Here is a 23066-nt window from a genome sequence, read left to right on the forward strand (position 1 = left end):
TTCAGCCTGGAGTAGAAAAGGAGGACAGGGGATTTTATTGCTGTCTTTAAGTATTTGAAAGGTTGTCACTTAGAGGAAGGCAGGGAAAGGTTCCTGTTGGCAACTGAGGATCCATAGTAATGGCTTTCAGCTATATGTACAATGGTACTGGCTAGATACTGGGGGGGAGGGGAATTTCACTGTCTAAGTAGTTCAGCATTTGAAGAATTGAAGAATTCCGATCTTCAAAAGTCAGTCAATACACTGCTTAGGTTTTGTGTGGATTTTAAACCAATAAAACCTCCATGGAAAACCGTTTTCTGCCATTCTTCTTGAACACTTACCTGAAAGAGAAGACTCTCAGCCAGGATGAGTGTTTATTGCATTTTTAACATGAATACACAGACAGGCATCTTTTCCCATTGACTTTTATGGCCCTGTGAGTTGTTGTTGTTGTTGTTGTTAATTTATTACCTGCACTCCCAAGCAGGCTTGTGGTGGGTTACAGATATCCAGTTAACACCCCCCCCATTAAAACCCCATTAAAATGGACAAAAATATCAATACAATAGACAAACAACCCAACAATAATGAAGCCGAATCAATTTGAGTGTACGCGAATCGCCAAAATCTGAATCCCTATATCAATAACAGGACTCCAGCGTTTCAAAAATACCCCAATCCATTTGGGCTCAATCCAAATAGGACCACATTTCCCTTTGGAGCTCAGACAACATCGAAATCACAAGATGTCACCATCTTGCTGTACACCACATTGCTGTACACTTGCTGTACACCACATGGAACATTGTGTGCGGTTCTGGAGGCCTTGCTTCAAAAAGGATGTGGTGCAGGAGAGAGTGTTGAAGATAATTAGGGCCTGGAGACCAAGTCCAATGAGGACAGGCTGAGGGACCTAGGAATGTTCTGTATGGAGGGGGGACAGATTGGAGGGGGGACAGGAATGCTCTCTTGAAGTAGTTGAAAGGTTGTCATTGAGAGGAAGGCAGGGAGCTGTCCCTGTTGGCTGCAGAGGTGGGGAGTTGTAATAATTGGCTTAAATTATATGCAGAATGGTAGCAGCTGGATATTAGGGGAAAATAATACAAGAGTAGTTAGGGATGGATTGGGCTGCCTCGGGAGGGGCTAAGCTCCTCTCACTGGTGGTCTTCAAGCAAAGGCTGGTCAAACACTAGTCAGGGATGCTTTATTTATTTTTATTTATTCATAATTGGATTTGTATGACCACTGCTCCCAAGGCTGGCTCGCGGCGGTTTACAATTTTGATATACAATCCATACAATAACCCATTAAAATCCCATTAAATAACATTCTAAAACACAACCCAATCAATGGTGATACACAATTTAACTTAGAACCCACATGAGCCCAATGGGTGGACCAAAGATGGCCAATGGAAATTGGGAAGTTGTCACTGAGGCCTGTTGAGTTAGGCTTGACTAATACTTGCCCCGACCCTAAGTGGAGAGGGGAGCCCGATCTTAATCTCGGCCTCAGACGCATGCCTGGTGGAAGAGCTCCATTTTTCAGGCCCTGCGAGACTCAGAGAGCTCCGACAGGGCCCGTAGCTCTTTGGGGAGCTCATTCCACCAAGTAGGGGCCAGGACCGAAAAGGCCCTGGCCCTGGTTGAGGCCAGGCATGCTTCCTGGGGTCCTGGGATCATCGGCAGATTCCTACCTGCAGAGTGGAGTGCCCTGAGGGGGGCATAAGGAGGTAAGCAGTCCCTCAGGTAAGTAGGACCCAAGCTGGGTATAGCCTTAAAGGTTAGAACCAAAACCTTGAACCTAATCCGGAAACAGTCTGGTCACCAGTGCAGCTGCTTCAGCAGAAACTGAATGTTGTCCCTCCAAGGTGATTTCGTGAGGAACCGCAAAGCTGCATTCTGGACCAGCTATAGCTTCCGGGTCAGAGACAAGGGTAGGCCGGCGGATACAAATTTACTGCCAGGTGATTTTGAAATAGGTCTTAAGAGTGAGTTGTTTGAATTGCACTGAAAACTGAGAAAGAAGCAGAGATCCAGGAAATATGGAAGAAAACCATGTATTGCTCTAGTTTTGCTCGTGTCAGAACTGTAAATCAAACCCATTTTTTCTCATTCCAAGTAAGCCATATTTGAATTGACTTGTGCTCAGGATGGGTAAAACCAGGTACCCTTTGACAGAAGTGTGAAATGAGCTATTTCCCCTCTCTGGATCTCAACAGCAATTGAGTTGGTTGACTAAGAAATTCATGTTTAGGGATGCCATTCTCCAGGTGGGGCCCAGTGATTTCCCAGAATTACAAGCTATCACCACACTACAGAGTTCAGTTCCTCTGGAGGAAATTGTAACTTGGGTGGGAAAACATTACAATATACCATTGAGTCTTGAAGAAATGGAACTCCTAGACTGGCATCACATCCCTGTTGAGCTTCCTCCCTACCAAAATTCCACTCTCCCTGGGCTCAACACCCAAATTTCCAAGCCCACAGTTGGCAACCCTAGAAAGCTTCCATGCCAAGAATCATCATAAATGTACATTTTTAAAAACATAGTAATGAGCAGGGAAGAATCTCAAGACACTGTGTTCATGCCTTCTCCACAGCCCTCCAACATAGCAAGGGCTGGAATTGGCCTTGATTCTCCCCAGTTAGACCCAGATCTCTGAGGTGCAATCTCCCCCAGGAGAACGCATCTCATGAGCCCGGGCAGGCCCAAAAGGTTCATTCCCGAAATCAACCAGGAAGTCTTGGTTCACACAGAGACCTCCGCATTCAGTGTCCACATCAATCTGCAGCATGACGGAGCCTTCCCTGAAGAAAGAAGGAAGCAGAGTCTGGGTCAACAATTGAGGAACAATGAGAGTCAGCTGCAGGAATAGGAGCAAAGATTTCTTACCTTATCAATTCGGGGTAAAACTGCTTGTCCCAAGGAGTGTACAGACTGTTGGTGACATAAAGTCTCTTGCCGTCCAAGCTGAGCTCAAGCATTGTGGGACCCCCGTAGACTCTCCTTCCCTAAGAGAATGAGGAAACAGGAGGTGCAAATGTCAAAAAGAAGGAAAGAAGAAAGAGAGAAGAGAAAGAGTTTGGTTTTATGATAACCTACTTTTTATTACCCAACAGTCTCAAAGTGGCTTACAATCACCTACCCTTCCTCTCCACACAATGTGAGGTAGCTGAGATTTTGTACAGATAACTATTGCCTACCCACAAGAGTTACCAAGTTCCACGTGGGGCCCGGAGCATTCACAGAGATCAATTCCCTTGGAGAAAATCTCTGCTCTTGAGGGTAGACACCATGGCATTATATCATGCTGAACTTCCTCCCCTCCCCATATCCCAGTCTACTCAACCATCTCACCCAGCCCTCATGCTCTCCCTCCATTTGTGATTGACTCACTTGGATGACGACAGGATCGGGTTGGCAGTCCAGCTCTTGATCTTCAAGGACGGTGACCACCCCGCCTTTTGGGATGCTGCCCCCCACGAAGACCTGTGGGCATACAAAGATCCCACCACCACCCCAAAAGAAAGAGGATCTGTGAGATTCAAAAGTCAATGGATCAGAGGGATCAAAAGTCAACAGATCCAATTCGATGACCCTGGAGGTCCCTTCCAGTTCTATGATTCCATGGTTCCATTATTCTATGATTCTGTGATTCTAGTGGGGCTGGATGTTAAAAGTTGTGATAATCTGATGCAGAATAACATTAAAAGTATAATGCTGGTTTAAGCATTAGGAAGGGGTTAAAAGGATTGAAATCAAGACAATGGGACATTCTCATTCTCAACGTTGTTTCTCCCTATTACATCAACTCCATCAAGGCCCTCAGCTCTTCCGGGAACTCATTGCAATAAGTCAGGACCAGGATCAAGAAGGCCCTGGCCCTGGTGAATCATGGGATTGAACCAGATTTTACCAGGGTTTATTAGCTCGCATGAGAAGTTGGACGCTTGTCCTGATAGCGTTCTCGGAAGGCTCATCCACAAGAAATTACAAGATCAATCATCTAAGTGCAAATTAATAGCTCTGGCTATAGTCCAAACAAGCTAAATTACACTACAAATATATCAGCTCTGATATTTAATATGTACTGAAACTATTTGAGATATAATTGCATTGAGATGTAACAGTAACTTCCGTACCTTTAAATTTGTTTTCACACTAAGTACAGCTGTGAACAATTGATGGCCACACAATTTATACATTTTTATATATCATAGAATCATAGAATCATAGAGTTGGAAGGGGCCATAGAGGCCATCTAGTCCAACCTCCTGCTCAACGCAGGATCAGCCCTAACCATCCTAAATATGGCTTATGACACTTCGGAGATTCATCAGCCCATGCAGAATAGAAAGATTTTTCCCATTATAAAGTTCTAGGCTTGAATCCCTTTCAGGTAAAAATATATTTTGTTAGCATAATGCTGAATGCTCACAGCTTTGTGCTCCTGTTCTTATTATCGGTGTTGTTTTTACATTCTAGTAGATTAACTATGCTTGAATGATTTGCTTGTGGGAGGGGGGCGGATTGGCAAGGATGATTGGCAGACTGAAGAAGAATCATTGAAACCGAACTTTATCCAGAACGTCTTGTGACCAGGTTGTACTTGGATGCCATTCTTTTACTACATTTGCAGCCCCCAAGAATTTTGTAATAGAAACATTGAGGGGGTCAGTTGTCTAATTGGAATCATGTCGTGTGCAATTTGGGAATGTCTTACAGCTTTACTTAACATATAATTGTGGCACGAGCTCCTAATATAACTGAATTTGGATTCTGCCTCACACAAACCGATTAGGCACGGGGAGATGGCGGCATAGCAAAGGGGCTAGTCCCCACTTATGCATGTCGTTGCCGCCATCCCAGCCCCCAACAAGTGCCAACACACTGATGGGCCTTCGATGGCCCATGGCAAGGGAACACATAAGCTTTTTGAAACCGTTTTCCCCAATTGATTTATATTGTGCTACGATAACACAGCTTTTCTTTTTCTTTCCTTTCAGAGGTCTTTTGCGTTCTAACTAGTAAACATTTTATATCATTGCGTTATCGTTATCGTTATCGTTATCGTTATCGTTATCGTTATCGTTATCGTTATCGTTATCGTTATCGTTATCTAGATTTGTGTGCCACCCTTCCATATGGCTCTGGGCGGTTTACATAAAACATCATGAGGCAATTACATGGAACATCACAACAAATATAACAATCATAACATAACATATCAGCTAGGATATTTCAACAGAAGCATTGCTCAACAAAGATTGCAACTTTAATGGAACCTTTAGGTTGGTCATATTTAGTTGTGTAAGGGGGTGCCAGGGGGGGGGGTCAGTCAGCCTCTAGCAAATGCCTGGTGGAGGATCCTACTGTATATTTAATTTTTCTTTTCCTGGATTTCATGTATGCAGTTTTATTAATGCCTGAACATTAATAAAGGCATCCATGCCAAAATGTGACTGGTCAGTGGTGGCATTAACAGGAATGTATGCTGGGACTTTAATGAGGCTATATTTTAAGGCTTGGGTTTTTAATTTTAATAAATATTAATATTGAGCTTTACCTAAAATTCTTCCCTACAGAAGCTTGAGAACATTGTCCTTATTTTGACCCTTTTTTTGGGGGGGGGGTCTTTTTCTTTTCTGAACAAGTAAAAAATAATTAAATGACACAGCTTAAAACTTTTTGATAGCATACCAGTAAAGACAGAAATGGTTAAAGGAAAACTTGTGGCACTGAAATGCTAAATATTCTGTATGGCAGCATGTGTGATTATAGAATCCTAGAGTTGGAAGGGGCCAGAAAATCCATCTATTCCTATCACCTGCTAAATGTAGGATCTTACCTGTCCCACCAGCCTGGGGCACTGAGGATCAGTGATGTCGTACTGACGGACGTCACCATGCAAGTAGTTGCTCAAGTACAGGAACCGATCATCCAAGGAAATGACAGTGCAGAAGGTATGGGCTGGAGAGAAGAAGGTGGGAATATTTATGACTCTTACTTTATTCTAATCACTAGCAACTTTTCAACAAGCATGGAAACCCCTGGTAGAGGACAGAAAGGCCTGGAGGATCATGGGGTCATGATGGGTCGGACATGACTTCGCACATAACAACAACAAATGCCGAGCATTAATGAGTTTTCTAACGAGTTTGATCGCATCACCTTAAGATGACCTGCCCAAATCAACCTTGGCCAAATTGCCAAACTGCAGTTCAAGCACAATTTGACCATGAGGAGGTTGGGCAGATTAAAAATTAAAGGGACCAAATTTTTCCTTTTACATCTATTCTATAGGCTGTGGGGGAGTTGAGGTAGAGGCAGCAAATTTGCAGCATAGCTGTGGGAACCTCTCCCCAAAAGAACCCCCAGGTTTCAAAAACATTAGACCAGGAGGTCCAGTTCTACAGGCACCCAAAGAAGGTACCCCCATCCAAGCTCCGTTGTGTCCAAAGGCAAGACAAGACAGAGAACCTTTTCCTCTTGTCATTGGAAACAGTGGAGGGCACCCTATAGTCCTTTTTTTTTTTTAACGCGGAGGTTCCTGCGGTGACCGTGCAAATTTGGTGCCTCTTCCTCAAATTCCTGCCATCCCAGACCACAGAATAGATGGAAAGGGGAAATTTCCCATAGATTTTATTGGCGCCATTGGCTTTAATGATGCTGAATTCCTCTGGGGTCAACTGAATCCGAGCCAGGAAAGGGTGTTTTTGGCACTTTAGATTCAACCCAAATTTATTCTAGTCACATCCAAAACAACCCAATTTATTTTTGCTTGCACCTACTTGTAAGAGCCTCTTGTGGCGCAGAGTGGTAAGGCAGCGACATGCTGTTTGAATCTCTGCCCATGAGGCTGGGAGTTCATTCCAAGCAGCCGGCTCAAGGTCGACTCAGCCTTCCATCCTTCCGAGGTGGGTAAAATGAGTACCCAGCTTGCTGGGGGGTAAACGGTAACGACTGGGGAAGGCACTGGCAAACCACCCCGTATTGAGTCTGCCATGAAAACGCTAGAGGGCATCACCCCAAGGGTCAGACATGACTCGGTGCTTGCACAGGGGATACCTTTACTTGTAATTGCAGATTTAGGAATATCTCAGTGATCGATCATCTACAAAAGTGTGCCAAAATCCCCCTGATGACACAGCAAGGAATATGGTGGCCTGAAAGGGGTGATAAAAGGGAGATGGTGCCAATGTTCAAATGGCATGATGTTCTTACCCCAGAGAGCATTCCCAAGCATGGAAATATGGGAGCAATTTGGGGGACCACCTAGAAACTGAGCAACTGGAGGACAACAGCATGTGGATGGTCCAAAAACAACACCCAACACTCCCTCGTGGTTTGCATGGCAAAGAGACCAAGGAATGAACAACACAAGCCAGGGTCTCTCCTCTTCCAACAGGGGGGTGGAGTTGCCTGTCTCCTCCATTAAGCTTAGAAAAATCTTTACGAAAACCAACTGCAGTTTGCAAAAAGCAGGCATGGAGGGAAGTACACAGAACACCCCCAAACTCCCTTCTTTTGACTGACCTGGCATTTCAGGGAATAACCATCCGGACACTATTTTGTTCGGTATCTGGATCACTTTCTCTGCTGTCCAACTTCTACTCTGCGGAAGAAATATATATGCAATTTATTTATTCATTTTATTTACAGTCTTCCTTTTTCACAGGGACTCAAGTTGTGTTATGAAGAGTAAGTCAGTACTGAGGACAGAATTGGACAATGAATAAACACTGCTTTGGGATTTAAGGTTTCTGGAGCCCTCGGAAATAAATGAAGTATTTATTTATAAATGAAATATCACATAAATATCCAGACAGCACTGCAATCGATCATGCCGGGAGAGCCCTAAAGGGATAGAGGTTTCAGGCTAGGCTAGCCACTCCCCCCCCCCAAATGAAGCCGGGCTAATGCAAGACCGAATACCCAGGCGGTGCAAGGTCTTTTAGGGCAACTGTCTCACCCTCGTGCACCCAAGTCTCGGTGATACATGCCAGGTCTACCCAGTGACCTGCAAAATAATCCCACAGGGTGGAGGATTTGTTCTTAATCAACCTGGCAATACAAAGCATCAGGTCCGGCTCTACCCTAACCCTCACTCCCCCAACCCTAGCAATGCAACGGAGGTTTGAAGGGTAGCACCTGTATCAAGCAGGCTACTGATCATGAGAACCCCATGATTGAGGCCCTTGTGGACCTACATACATCGCCACCCCCTATTATTGAACCTCTTCCCACTGCTATACCTTCCTTGGCCCAGAAGTGCTGGGATTTTAACACCAGGTAGGGTCATAGAATCATAGAATCATAGAGCTGGAAGGGGCCATAGAGGCCGTCTAGTCCAACCCCCTGCTCAACACAGGATCAGCCCAAAGCATCCTAAAGCATCCAAGAAAAGTGGTCAGACTCACTGGTCTGTAGTTTCCCAGGTCATCCTTCCTCCCTTTTTTGCTCTCTTCCAGTCCTCTGGGACATCTCCAGTCCTTATCCTCCTCCCCCCCTCCCCTCCCCATCAAAGGTACCTGCATGGCAGATCATAATCTGCAGGCACAGAGCCAGTCATGCCAACCACAATCCGTGTTGCTGGCCACAAAACCTTGTAACACACTACCCCCTCCACAACCCTCCCAGGCAATGCAGCCGCACCTCCCTCTAGCCCTGATACTAATCTAGCTCTAACCTATCACTTTAAGCTGTTATCAAAACTCTCCCACCCTAATCTACCCAACCCATTTCACCCTCAAAAAAGAATCCCTCCCTAACCACTCCTTCCCCCCAACCAAGTCCCACTTCTAACAACTCGAGGCTAACAATACTAACACCCTTTTATTTTAATTTTTTTTAGAAGAAGAGGAAGAAGAAGAAGAAGAAGAAGAAGAAGAGTTAGTTCTTATATGCCGCTTTTCCCTACTCAAAGGAGACTCAAAGCGGCTTACAGTCGCCTTCCCATTCGTCTCCCCACAACAGACATCCTGTGAGGTGGGTGAGGCTGAGGGAGCCCTGAGATTACTGCTCGGTCAGAACAGCTTTATCAGTGCCATGAGGAGCCCAAGGTCACCCAGCTGGCTGCATGTGGGGGAGCGCAGAATCGAACCTGGCATGCCAGATTAGAAGTCCGCACTCCTAACCACTACACCAAACTGGCTCTCAAAGAAAGAAACATAATTTGGTTCCAGTCACCTGGTATAATTCCATTACCCATATGTAAGGGTAGTAGTTCATTCATAATTCTCTGTCAACATCCCAAAACATTCAACCCTCTTGCCAAGCCACCATGGCTGAAAAAGGATACAACAGTCAAAGACTCGTCAGCCTGATGTATACTCCAAACTGGATTTGGAGAATATAGTCATTCGTCAGCTTCTTTCATTTTGTTTTTAGTTTGATTGCTGTGCATAAACACATGCATAATGTTCACCTCTGTTTTGCAGAAGTGATAGATGGACCCCTGGAGTGCGCAAGCAATTAGTCCATGTGCACTGTCAGGGTTGTGCAGGAACCGGACATCGGTGCAGCTGACATCTGCCCCTAAATCGATCGACTGGAGAAGGCAGCGGGTGGTCCAATCCCAGACATGCATGGCACGGCCGTAGCGCCCTGGAGGGGGACAGAGAAGGGAACCAAAGCCAGAGAGCTGGTGAGCGACTAAGTGTCCACTGAAGTTCAGAGGCGTCTGGTCTCTGAGAACCAGTTCAAGCCCTGGAGCAAGCATCATGGTCCAGAATCCTCCTGGTGCTCAGGAGGAACTGACTCTGAACAGCCAATCCTTTGCCAATATTTGGTCTATTGCCAATGGCCATAGAGGACCAGAGAGACTTGAAGAAACTGAAGCTTAATCTGGATAGAATAGATGAACACAGGAGAACAAAAATGAATACATTCCCATATAGTGAGGCCTTACCTTTCCCCAGGTCAGCCTGGTTCAGCCCAGTGACGAAGTATTTCGGCGTCCCCCCTTCGGAACTTATCATGACATTGTGCCTTGGCTGGACCCAAAAATCAAACCCCATCGGGGCCGCTTGTGTGGGTCTCTCCCAGTTCCCCTTCACTTCGAAGGTCTCCGCGTCCAGAAGGACAAATCCACCTGGCAGAAGAATAAGATCCGTTCTCAAAAATATGCACCCCATTCTGAAGTCCTTGCTAAGGGATGAGGTGAAAATCTCAATAAAACCAATCAAAACCCCTTTAATGAGCATAAAACTCAAGAAAGCAGCATAGTCCACAATTCCATCTGCAGACATTCACCACTGGGTGGGGTTGTTATGATGGTGAAGTGCTGGCTAGAAGGCCGGGGTTTTTTCTGACCCTGGCCTCAACCTAAAGTCTGGTGGAAGAGCTCCGTTCTGCAGTCCCTGTGGAACTTAGGCAGCTCCATCAGGGCCCTCAGCTCTCCTGGGAGCTCCTTCCACTATGCCGGGGCCAGGATCAAAAAGGCTCTGGCCCAGGTCAAGGCCAGGTGTGCTTCCCTGGGTTCAGAGACCACAAATAGATAAGCACCTGCAGTACAAAGAACCCTGCAGGGGCATCAGAAGACAAGCGGTCCCTCAGATAGGCAGGGCCTAAGTATATGCACTGATATACAAGCTGCCATGTTTCTGTGTTCAGTCTAATTGTGGAATCACCTGAAAAGATGTTCCTAAACAACCAAGACTGATACCCTAATTTACTTGTTGTTAGGTGCGAAGTCGTGTCCGACCCATCGCGACCCCCTGGACAATGATCCTCCAGGCCTTCCTGTCCTCTACCGTTCCCCGGAGTCCATTTAAGTTTGCACCGACGGCTTCAGTGTCTCCATCCAGCCACCTCATTCTCTGTCGTCCCCTTCTTCTTTCGCCCTCGATCGCTCCCAGCATTAGGCTCTTCTCCAAGGAGTCCTTCCTTCTCATGAGGTGACCCTAATTTACTAGTACTTTCAAATTCAGTATGTGCATTCCGTGCCATCAAGTTGCTTCCAACTTATGACAACCTGATGAATTTATGCCCTTCAGAGGAGAGCTACGAAGATGGCGAGGGGTTTGGAGACCAAGTTGTATGAGGAAAGTTTGGGGGAGCTTGGCCTGTTTAGCCTGGAATTCTACACACAAATCCATTTCATGAAATACCTTTTCCATTGCCACATAGGTCTCCCATAGCACAGATCATGATTTCCCCTCTGCTCACACACCGAATGATGTTTGGGAAAGTCAGGTTGCATTTCTGGATAACTTCTTTTGCTTCAATCACCTGTGGAGGCAAAGAAAAGAAAATTGCCAATGAACTAACATTGTGATGACACTTGGGGCCGTTCCGCACAGGGGGAAAAAAGCCTTACGCCAGAGCAATGGCGAAACACTAAAACAACTCGCTCCTCCCAGAATTCCTCACCAGCTGGCTCCTCTGCTGCTGTCTTGCACTTCCAGGCATTATGCATGGCTGCTTGAAATGGCAAAAGAGGGGAAGATGCTATACACGCTCCTCTCTTTCCCCCTGTCAATCAAGACAGGCAGCCAATCACCTTTCTCCCTCTTTTAAAGGGACTGCGAGATAATTATTTTATATAAAAATGACCTCTATTTAAACGCATAGGATCCCTTTCACTGCACGCCCTCTTGCAATCTGTAGCCTTGAAGCTTTAAAAAAATTGGGGGGGGGGAGTGTGTAGTGTGTGGTGTGTGGTGTGTGTTGTGTTGTGTTGTGTTTTGTTTTGGAAGAGGCATGATTTACAGGCAAACTGCTGGGGAAAAGTTTATTTTGTGCTCTGCCTGGGAGATTGTGTGTCTATTTGTTGCTCTAGGCAGATTTACAAAGAAAGAAAGAAAGAAAGAAAGAAAGAAAGAAAGAAAGAAAGAAAGAAAGAAAGAAAGAAAGAAAGAAAGAAAGAAAGAAAGAAAGAAATCCCTGTTCCGCTTTAAGGGAGAGGGAGCCAGGCTCAAAGGTGGGCACTGGAGCTGGAAATCAGACTATTTCAGCCACTTTGGTAACACATGTGTCTTGTGTGAGTGTCTTGCTGGCTGCTCTCATCCTGCTAGCACTACATGGCAGGAGTAATCCAGTTTTGTAGATTTCCCTGCAAGCAGCTGTTTTGCAGATGTAATTCTGGATGTTTACGACGTCATGCAAAATGCCAAAAATATGGCGTTTGCAAAGGGTAAGACTCCCACTTCTTTAATCGGGTGCGGAATTGCCCTTGGTGCTTTTCCCCTCATAATCTGAAGCTATGAATACAGTTTTAGGAGGGTAACCATGTTGGTCTGCAGAAGAAGACCTAGATTCAACTCCAGTAGCACCTTAGGGAAGGATCTTCATCTACCTCTCCAGAAAGGAAGATCATAAGGTGTCGTGCTAATCAAATAATCTCCTCCGGTAGAAGAGCAATAGGGTTGTGAATGTCCTGCATAGTGCAGGGGGTTGGACTAGATGACCCAGGAGGTCCCTTCCAACGCTATAGTTCTATGATTCTTTGATTCTATGACTGGATAGAAGCTCGAGACTGGACACACCAAGACAATATGTGGTAATGTATCCGGGACCTTACAGCCATGTAGAAGATGGGAATCTGGTGGAATCTTCCCCAGGACTCACTTGAGGGGCAGGAATTGTCTCTGGCAAGAAGGTAGGCCCTCCTAGCCAAATGACAGTCCAATTGATAAAGATGAGCAGGTCTGTCCGATGAAATGCCCCAGTATTGGGAGGAACAGGTATTACATGGGACGAAAGATAACGTTTGCATTTCGATGTCCTCTAGTCCAGGGGTAGTCAACCTGTGGCCCTCCAGATGTTCGTGGACTACAATTCCCTTGAGCCCCTGCCAGCAAACGCTGGCAGGGGCTCATGGGAATTGTAGTCCACGAACATCTGGAGGGCCACAGGTTGAATATCCCTGCTCTAGTCCATGTGAAATTGCCTTGAAAATGTCTTTTTTCACTCAGACCCTCAAGCCACACAGTATCAAGCCAAATATTTTTCAGTTTAAAATTCTATTGTACCAACTGGAAATGTACGGGTCACACAATAGGTCACAAAGCAGGCTACCGGAGTAGGCTGAGAAATGAATTCTCAGCCAATATTTGAACGTCAATAACCAAGCTTTGGAAGCCAGGGTGTTGCTGACCTAATTCAATAAGGATGGTCCGATTGGCGACACTTTTGGGTACCAGCAGAACGTTTCCAGACATGGAGCATCTAAATCCAAGCATCGATTCCTCAAGCATTTATATTCATAGGAGACGCTATTCTCAAAACTAGAAGTGACTGGCCTAAGGTCACCCAGCGACCTTCCACAGCAGAGCAAGGATCTGAACCTTGGATAACACGGTTCCTAGTCCAGTCCTCTAACCACTACACCGCAGAATTCATCCCTTACTGCTTCCAACAGCTTAATGTAAAACTTTCTTCAGCTCCTTGTGACCCCCTCCCCAGCCCCATGACCTCCTGCTCCAGCTCCCCCCATTCCCAGGGCCTGTATGCATTTCTCCGATAAGGACGTACCTTCTGGAGGCAGGGAGCCCTCTGGTCAGTCTCTGTGTCCACCACATAAATGCGAGAGGATTGAAAGCCAGTAAGTATCAGTCTGTTCTGCTTCTTGGTGGTATCCCCAAAACAGATACTGGAGGTATTCCACATGGAGCGGTGGAGTTCATCGTTGACGTAAGGCATGGGCAGGCGGTGGACCACCTGTTTGGTAAAAATAATGATACCAACAGTAATAATAATAATAATAAGCTATTGATCTGGTCATCCTAAGCACCTACTGATCTGATGACCTCAACATTCTTTTGGGGGCATAGTGGAAGAACCCCATTAAATGGCCAAAACCCAACAACATGGCAGAGAAACCCCCCTATTCCCAAACCCTACTCTAGAGGGAGGACGAAGGAGATACCAAGTAATCAAAGTTGCAGTTTGACACCTGGGGGACCCCATCGATCTTCCCCCACAGCCCCAGCCGTAGACCTGGCCTAAGAGCTCCATTTTGCAGGCCCTGCAGGATGCGGAAAGCTCCCGCAGGGACCGCATCTTACCCGGGAACTCGTTCTACTAGGTTGGGGCCAGGACTGTAAAGGCCCTGGTTGAGTTGGTGGATGAGGTGAAGGAGGTGGGGACCCTAGGGGGAAGTGACCAAGTCCTCATAGAATTCCTTTTGAGATGGGGAGCCAAGGAAGCTTGTAGCCAGACGCGGATGTTGGATTTTCGTAGGGCAAACTTTAATAAACTCAGAGACATGATGAGTGTCATACCATGGACGAGAATGCTGGAAGGGAAGGGAGCATGTGAAGGGTGGGCGCTACTCATAGAATCATAGAATCACTAGGAATAAAGCCCATTTATAAAAATGGGCAGAGGTAGGGCTCGGAATTCCGGGTATGCGCGTATCAGCGAGCGGCCGGGGGTGCTGGGGCCGCGGCAGCGCGTCGGGCTCCGCAACCAGGCATGCACGCGACTTCGCGCATGCCTGGTTCAGTCCAGGGCCATGGGAGCAGCTGGGCAGAGCTCGATGGCTGGGGCCATGGTAGGCGAAATGGAAGGGAAGTGCGAGGGATGCGGAGGACCAGGGCAAGGTGGCCGTCGTGTTGAGGAGGGTGGATTGGTGGAGGAAAGAAGTGGTGGGGAACGGTGGGGACGGCGGGTGAGCGAGAGGCAGCGGCTGGTTGTCAGCGTGTCGGGGCAGAAAGGGGTCTGGGGAGGTGATCGGACGGCGGGCAGGAGTGTGAGTGTCCGTGTGTGTGTGCAGGAAGCATGGAAAGCTGCGGCGGTGGGGCGGGAAACGGTCTATGGAGGGTGGGAGGGTGATCGCCGGGCGGGCGGGGTGCTGTGTGTGTTTGTATTGGAAGCGTGGGAAGCGGCGGTGGGGCGCGGGGAGGGTGGGGGGGTTAGGGGCCGGCAGCAGTGTGCGTGAGTGTGTGTGTGGGAGGCTGTTAAAAGGGAGGGGAGCGGTGGCAGGGCGGGAAGGGGTCTGGGGATGGAGGGGGGTAGTTGGTGTAGTGCGGGCTCGTAGTGTGGTCCGGGAGGAGGAAAGGAGCATGGACGCTGCGTGCTCAACGCGGTGTCTCGGCTCCTTTCCCCAGGGCAATGGGAAGGCAGGAGTACTGAACGTGGCCAAAGGCAGTGTGTCCTTCGGCGCGGCGAGTCCTCTGGCGGGCGAGGCGAGGGCAAAGCGGCAACAGTTGCTGCTTGGCGCTTGAGTGGCACTTGGAGGGGCAAATAAGGAGCCGCTGCGCGGCTCCTGATTCGCCCCTCCAAGTTTTTATCACGGACAAAGCCCGCCCTAACTCCTCCCCAATAGTCCTTAGGGCTTTATTTTATTCGCTCCACAAGAACGGTTAAAGATAGAATCACAGAATCATAGAATCATAGAGTTGGAAGGGGCCACACAGGCCATCTAGTCCAACCCCCTACTCAACGCAGGATCAGCCCTAAGCATCCTAAAGCATCCAAGAAAAGTGTGTATCCAACCTTTGCTTGAAGACTGCCAGTGAGGGGGAGCTCACCACCTCCTTAGGCAGCCTATTCCACTGCTGAACTACTCTGACTGTGAAAAACCTTTTCCTGATATCCAGCCTATATCGTTGTACTTGAAGTTTAAACCCATTACTGCTTTCCTCTGCAGCCAACAGGAACAGCATCCTGCCCTCCTCCAAATGACAACCTTTCAAATACTTAAAGAAGGCTATCATGTCCCCTCTCAACCTCCTTTTCTCCAGGCTGAACATTCCCAAGTCCCTCAACCTATCTTCATGGGGCTTGGTCCCTTGGCCCCAGATCATCCTCGTTGCTCTCTTCTGTACCCTTTCAATTTTATCTACGTCCTTCTTGAAGTGAGGCCTCCAGAACTGCACACAGTACTCCAGGTGTGGTCTGACCAGTGCCGTACACAATGGGACTATGACATCTTGTGATTTTGATGTGATGCCCCTGTTGCTACAGCCCAAAATGGCATTTGCCTTTTTTACCGCTGCATCACTATAGACCAGTGAGTCTGACCTCTGTTGTGAGTAAGATAATGGAGTCTATATTAAAGGGAGCGATCTGCAAACATCTGGAGGACAATTTGGTGATCCAAGGAAGTCAGCATGGATTTGTCTCCAACAGGTCAAAAAAGGAAACCAGGTTGGTCTGGCAGATAGGTTGAGGGACTTGGGAATGTTCAGCCTGGAGAAAAGGAGGTTGAGAGGGGACATGATAGCCTTCTTTAAGTATTTGAAAGGTTGTCATTTAGAGTAGCGATCCCCAACCTGTGGGCCATGGACCACATGTGGTCCTTCAACTAATTGGAGGTGGGCCCCGAAGGACGCCTTCTCCCCCCCCCCCCGGCCCTTTACTTCTTCCCCCCAGCCCTTTACAACACACTTCATTGTTGTGGCGTGTCTGTATCTTATTTTGAAGGGATGTTTAAACATTACCATAGTGACCAGAGAGCAGTAGGGCAGTGGTTGAGAGTAGAGGAGTAAACTACCCCCCCCCACCGGGCCTCAGTAAAAGGCATTGAGTGGTCCCCGGTGAGTGGTCCCTGGCGTTGAGTGGTCCCCAGTGATAAAAAGGTTGGGGACCACTGGGTTAGAGAACAGCACTCAAAGAATTGTTGTCAATGGTGTTTCATCAGACTGGAGGGAGGTGAGTAGCGGCTGCCTAAGGAGGTGGTGAGCTCCCCCTCACTGGCAGTCTTCAAGCAAAGGTTGGATACACACTTTTCTTGGATCCTTTAGGATGCTTAGGGCTGATCCTGCGTTGAGCAGGGGGCTGGACTAGATGGCCTCTATGGCCCCTTCCAACTCTATGATTCTATTATTATATGATTCTAGGCCAGTCATGCTTCCCTGGGGCCGGGAATGACCAGTAAATTATCCATTGTTCCATTGTTCTGTGTGCAGGTCCCTGAGTGGATTGATTCCCCCCCCCCCCCCCGTATATATGTGTTTCTTTCTGTCTTTCTGGTTTGGGCACATACACAATAGGCATATAACCCAGAGGTGGCCCTGGGCCATTCAGGTTATGGCATGTTCATTTCTACCATCTCTTAACAGATCCCTGGAACCTGAGGGGACGAATTTCTAAGTAAAATATTCCCCAATGAAAAGATCAGGTCAGGACTTTGCAATAAGTTGGAGATTCCGGATCTACGTCCACCGTCGCCAGGTAGTCGGGCTCTTGGGGGCCGATGTCGGTCATAGATAAGCAGCAATTAACATACATGAGTCTCTCTCTGGGACCTGGGAGAGCAAAGAGAATATTTAGCAACCAAGCAATGGGACCGTCGGAAAAGCTACTACAGATCAGTTTCATCAAAAAAAAGAAGAAGAAGAGTTCGTTCTTATATGCCGCTTTTCCCTACCCGAAGGAGGCTCAAAGCGGCTTACAGTCGCCTTCCCTTTTCTCTCCCCACAACAGACACCCTTGTGAGGGAGGTGAGGCTGAGAGAGCCCTGAGATTACTGAAGAAGAAGAAGAAGAGTTCGTTCTTATATGCCACTTTTCCCTACCCGAAGGAGGCTCAAAGCAGCTTCCAATCGCCTTCCCTTTCATCTCCCCACAACAGACACCCTGTGAGGGAGGGGAGGCTGAGAGAGCCCTGAGATTACTGAAAAAGAAGAAGAGTTGGTTCTTATATGCCACTTTTCCCTACCCGAAGGAGACTCAAAGCAGCTTCCAATCGCCTTCCCTTTCCTCTCCCCACAACAGACACCCTGTGAGGTGGTGAGGCTGAGGGAGCCCTGATATTACTGAAGAAGAGATGACTCTTATATGCCACTTTTCTCTACCCGAAGGAGGCTCAAAGTGGCTCCCAATCGCCTTCCCTTTCCTCTCCCCACAACAGACACCCTGTGAGGGAGGGGAGGCTGAGAGAGCCCTGAGATTACTGAAGAAGAAGAAGAAGAAGAAGAGTTCGTTCTTATATGCCACTTTTCTCTACCCGAAGGAGGCTCAAAGTGGCTTCCGATCGCCTTCCCTTTCCTCTCCCCACAATAGACACCCTGTGAGGTGGGTGAGGCTGAGAGAGCCTGAGATTACTGAAGGAGAAGAAGAATTGGTTCTTAGATGCTGCTTTTCTCTATCCAAAGGAGTCTTAAAGCTGCTTATAGTCACCTTCCCTTTCCTCTCCCCACAACAGACACCCTGTGGGGTAGGTGAGGCTGAGAGAGCCCTGAGATTCCTGCTCAATCAGAACAGCTTTCTCAGTGCGGTGGGGAGCCCAAGGTCACCCAGCTGGCTGCATGTGGGGGAGCGCAGAATCGAACCTGGCATGCCAGATTAGAAGACCGCACTCCCAACCACTACACCAAACTGGTAGAGAGCAAAAGTTCAGAGGTCTAGCTTTGGCCCCCAGAGGTACCTTCTAACTGTATGATTCCATGGCTGTGCAGATTTTTTTAAGTGTGGCCTTGGCAGCAACATCCAGAACAGCATAATGATGATTACTTCATGATTTACTGTATGATATCTACTGTGTGATTCAATGATATTTACTGTATGGTACCGTACTATGTGCAAAAAGGATCTTAGTAGACCATAAATTGAACATGGGTCAACAGTGTGACTCAGTGGCTAAAAAGGCAAATGGGATTTTGGGCTATATCAAACGGAGTGTCGTGTCCAGATCACGGGAGGTGATGGTACCGCTTTACTCTGCTCTGGTTCGGCCTCACTTGGAGTCCTGTGTTCAGTTTTGGGCACCACTACACCAAACTGGGATGTAGACAAGCTTGAGCATGTCCAGAGGAGGGTGACAAAGATGGTGATGGCTTTGGAGACCAAGACATATGAGGAAAGGTTGGGGGAGCTTGGTCTGTTTAGCCTAAAGAGCAGACGACTAGAATGAGTACTTAAATGGATGGAGCAGAGTTATTCTCTCTTGCCCCGGAGGGGCAGCACCAATGGGATGAAATTAATGCAAAAAGAAATTCCGTCTAAACATCCAGAAGAAGTTTCTGACAGTCAGAGCGGTTCCTCAGTGGATCAGGCTTCCTCGGGAGGTGGTGGGTTCTCCATCTTTGAAGATTTTTAAGCAGAGGCTGGATCGCTATCTGACGGAGAGGATGATTCTGGGAAGGTTCAAGAGGGTGGCAGGTGACAGGGGATGAGCGAGAGGGTTTTGATTGTCCTGCTTTATGTGGGGGTTGGACTAGATCAGGACTAGATCAGTCAAACTGCGGCCCTCCAGATGTCCATGGACTACAATTCCCATGAGCATTTGCTGGAAGAGGCTCATGGCAATTGTAGTCCATGAACAAGACCACAGGTTGACTACCTCTGGACTAGATGACCCACTAGGAGATCTTGCCCCGACTGGGTTCTCGGTCTTGTCACCACTCTTGGATCCATAGCAGAGTGGGGTGTCAACCTTGGTCTCGGTGGCTTTTCCTACAGGGCTCTCCTGATGCCTTAGATTAGTGGAGTGCAGTGTGTTGGCATGGGTTGGGACTCAGTTGAGAGCTTGACGTTCTGGTTGGTATACCATCTGCCCAATTCACCACCAGATACCCTGTTGAGCCTGCTGAAGGAGGCAGCTACCTGGCCATTGCAGTTTCCCAGGCTTGGAATGCTTGGGGACTTTAATGTTCACGCAGACATGCCGCCCTCAGGACTTGTGTCGTCCATGGTGACACTAGGGCTCTCGCCTCAGGCTGGCCACACCCTTAACTTGGTCTTCGGTACTGGATGTGGAACCAGCCTTGGCCATCCCATGGTCAGACCACTACGCCCTATGGGCTCGGCTCAGGATACCACCCCCTACCTAGTTGGGCAGCAGGCATCTTTTTGCCTGCCCGTGGAGACTTCTGGATCCTACTGGTTGCCGGAAAACCCTGTGGGACCCTAGGCATCCTGGCGTCTTGTTTACATCCCGGGTGGAGGACTTGCAGTCCTGCCTGGGGGCTGCTATAGACAAGATTGCCCTTAGACGTCCTCTCCGCCCTCAACTGAAACACGTACCCTTCTATACCGGGGCGCTTCAGGAGAAGAAGAGGGAAGTGAGTCGACTAGAACGAGTCTGGTGGAAGCATCATGACGAGGCTACAAGAACATCTTATCGCATGCTTAGGAGGGCGTATGAGATGGCGGTGAAAGTGGCAATAAGGGATTTTTTTGCCGGGGATGTTGAGTCCACAGACTCACCAAGCTCAATTGTTTAGAGTAGTTTAGTCTCTTAGCGCCCTTGAGGAGGGGCACTGAAATATTAGACAATTGGATCTTGACTGTGAGGCATTAGCAAGATATTTTGTGGATAAAGTCTTGTCGCTCCGCTGCAACCTTCCTGCTACAGTTGGTACAGTAGATGAACTGGAGGCCTGTTGGCCGCCTTTGGAGGTGACGTTTTATGGCTTCAGGTGGCTCTTTTTACCTGAAGTGGGCAGGTTACTAGGGAAGGTTAGGGTTAAGGTTGCCCTGTTGATCCCTGTCCATCTTGGCTCCTCAATTTTATATTTTTATGGGTTTTAATGGGGATTTTATGGGGGTTTTATTCGGACATATGTAACCCGCAAAGAGCAATCTGGGAGTGGCAGGCAAATCAATAAATAACTATAATAAATAATGTTATTCTATCATTCTATGCTTCAAGGAAAGCTGAGGCAGCCATTTGGTGGCTGACTCCACCTCCTATGGCAGCCATTTTGTGGCTTGCTCCACCGCCTGCAGCAGCCATTTTGTGACTGGCTCCACCAAGCTGTGTCAGGTTTCCAAATGACCCCACAAGAAGATTGGGGACTCCTTTCTCTAGAAAGCAAACTTTGTCATCAAAAGGGCTTACCTCTCATTGCGTCCAGAGGGGTTGCATACCCAGGCCCGGTTCCACATCCCCGGTCCCCTGCACCAGGGAAAAAGGAAGAGAGACTCATATCAGTTCCAAAAGAGCTTAAGAAGAGCCCTGCTGGATCAGATCAATAGTCCATCTGGGGAAAAATGAAGAACGGAAAGGAAAAGAAACAAACCACTCCAACTGGCAGCAGCTCTTTCTGGTGTCACTTAGAGCAGGGGTAGTCAACCTGTGGTCCTCCAGATGTCCATGGACTACATTTCCCACGAGCCCCTGCCAGCGTGCTGGCAGGGGCTCGTGGGAAATGTAGTCCATGGACATCTGGAGGACCACAGGTTGACTACCCCTGATTTAGAGGGCTTTCCCATCAACTACTCCTTCACCCTTTTTAACTCTAGAGGGACTGGACTTGGGACCTTCTGCACACCAGGCAGATGTGCTATCACTGAGCCATAGACTCTTCCCACAGGTCCCCTCTTGGGATGGATGACTCAGATTTGATACGTTGAAAAGTACACAAATCAATGCTGATTCGGGTATTTTTGACCTTATCGGAGCCCAAATGCCCATCCCTGTACTTTGAAGCAGCCGAGTCAGCGGTATCCTGACTGCGATTCAGTGATTCCTCCACAATTTGGTCAGTTTTTAAAGGAAGAGACAAGGGGAGAAAAGAACATGCAAGGAGCATGTTCCCTCTGGCCCTTCAAAAGAGATGGCAAAAGAGAAGAGCCCAGGGATGTCCATCTGTGGGTCCATCTGTGCCAAGAGGGTCCATCTGTGCCAACAATGGCCAAGTAGAGCCTCTGAGGAGCTCTCCAGGAGCATGGGGTGAAGAGCAGTGGACTCTCATCTGGAGAACCATGTTGGATTGCCCAGTCATCCTCCACATGAAACTAGTTTGGTGACCTTTGGCTAGAAGGTCCTTTCAGAGCTCTCTCAACCTCACCTGGCTCACAAGGTGTCTGCTGTGGGATAAGACCATAAACTGCTTAGACCCCTTAAGGGTACAGAAAAACGGTGTATGAAACCCAGTTCTTCTTCTCCAGCAGAATATGAAGGTTTGGGTCAGGCTCAGCCACTGGTCCCCACCTCTCTTAAAGATGGATCGTTTTTTACCTTTACTTGTCCTCTGTGGGACGGATCCCTTCACTGTCTCCGATCCCTTCCCTGTCTGCTGATATGTAGACATCTCTGCAGTCGGCGCTTGTAGTTCGGTAGCCAACAGATGCTCGGTGTCATCTGCCCAAACCCGATGAAGTCTTATATACAGGCTGATGTAGGAGGGAGCAAGAGAGAAGGTGTGTTGGAGGGGTTTCCCTACCTCCTGCCACCCCCCTTGGAAAGCAGCTGGTGTTCCCACACCCTTGTGAGAAAGAAAAGTGAGATAATTAATTCCTCACCTTTCTGGTGAGGAAAGTATATAAACAAGATTTATATTCTTGGCAGTCAAGTTTTTTCAAGACTCCCCCAGCAGCTGCTTGCCATGGGCATCCTGTCTCTTGGCCCAGATATTCTATTTTGCTAGCATCACTAAGAGCCAGAAATGGGCCTCTCCTCCTCTCTAGATCAATCCAGTCAATGCTGAATTCCACCTTTTTGGATCTTCATTCGTGCTGCAGCAGCTTGCTGGGTGAGCTGGATCCAGTCATGATCTCGCCACCCAAACTCACAGGGTTGTTTTGGGGATGAAATGGATGGAAGGAGAATGATGTAGGCTGTTTTGGGGTCCCTGTTGGGGAGGAAGGAAGCAAGCAAGCAAGCAGGCAAGCAAGAAAGAAAGTCACTGATTGTTTCCACACTGTTTTCAGGCCTGCTCCTTTTGTGTATTTCTACTGTTTCTCCTCCTCCGTGTTCTCATATCCTCAAGATAGGCCTGACTTCAGTTTGATTTCAGACCATGCCAACAGCCTGGCTGGCTGCACATTCTTCCCAAATACATCTCCACGTTGTTGCATCTTGGGAGGGTTATTGTTGTTACTGCCATTTTGTAACGTCGTGCTTTTGTATGAATGTTATTTTAATAGAGTTTTATTGGAGGTTTTAATGTGTATGGGATTGACCTTGTAATCCCATACAAGGCGGGAAATAAATCAAAATTATTATTAATAATAATAATAATAATAATAATAAGGCTCTTATTTTTAAGAAAAATTAAGTTTAAATGCCTTTTTTCATTTCATTAGAAATTATATCCCAATATTCTTTAGCTTTTCTGCACTGCCACCACATAGAAGAAGAAGAAGAAGAGTTGGTTCTTATATGCGACTTTTCCCTACCCGAAGGAGGCTCAAAGCGGCTTACAGTCACCTTCCCTTTCCTCTCCCCACAACAGACACCCTGTGGGG

General features: G+C 47.7%; 1 protein-coding gene across 1 annotated transcript; it reads right to left on the bottom strand.

Moving 5' to 3' along the window:
* Window positions 1–2071: 2071 nt before the first annotated feature.
* Window positions 2072–21968, bottom strand: LOC143829802 (methanethiol oxidase-like). Its single transcript, XM_077321266.1, has 12 exons — window positions 21838–21968; window positions 20716–20772; window positions 17062–17180; window positions 13462–13647; window positions 11097–11217; window positions 9896–10078; window positions 9413–9591; window positions 7522–7600; window positions 5834–5955; window positions 3382–3474; window positions 2878–2996; window positions 2072–2792 (listed from the first exon to the last, which is right to left on the bottom strand). The coding sequence occupies exons 1-12, from the start codon at window positions 21908–21910 to the stop codon at window positions 2630–2632; spliced, it is 1494 nt and encodes a 497-aa protein (XP_077177381.1). The 5' UTR covers window positions 21911–21968; the 3' UTR covers window positions 2072–2629.
* Between the last annotated feature and the right edge of the window lie 1098 nt (window positions 21969–23066).

Source organism: Paroedura picta, chromosome 1, assembly GCF_049243985.1.
Source record: "Paroedura picta isolate Pp20150507F chromosome 1, Ppicta_v3.0, whole genome shotgun sequence".
Lineage (NCBI taxonomy): Eukaryota > Metazoa > Chordata > Lepidosauria > Squamata > Gekkonidae > Paroedura > Paroedura picta.

What these genes read in the sequence shown, in the direction of transcription:
- LOC143829802 (XM_077321266.1), bottom strand. Translation starts at nt 21,910, where the DNA reads ATGTCTACATATCAGCAGACAGGGAAGGGATCGGAGACAGTGAAGGGA. An exon ending in CCCACAGAGGACAAGTAAAG is followed by an intron (nt 20,773 to 21,837) that starts GTAAAAAACGAT and finishes TCCCTGGTGCAG; the next exon opens with GGGACCGGGGATGTGGAACC. An exon ending in GGGCTCCCTGCCTCCAGAAG is followed by an intron (nt 11,218 to 13,461) that starts GTACGTCCTTAT and finishes TTGCCTCCACAG; the next exon opens with GTGATTGAAGCAAAAGAAGT.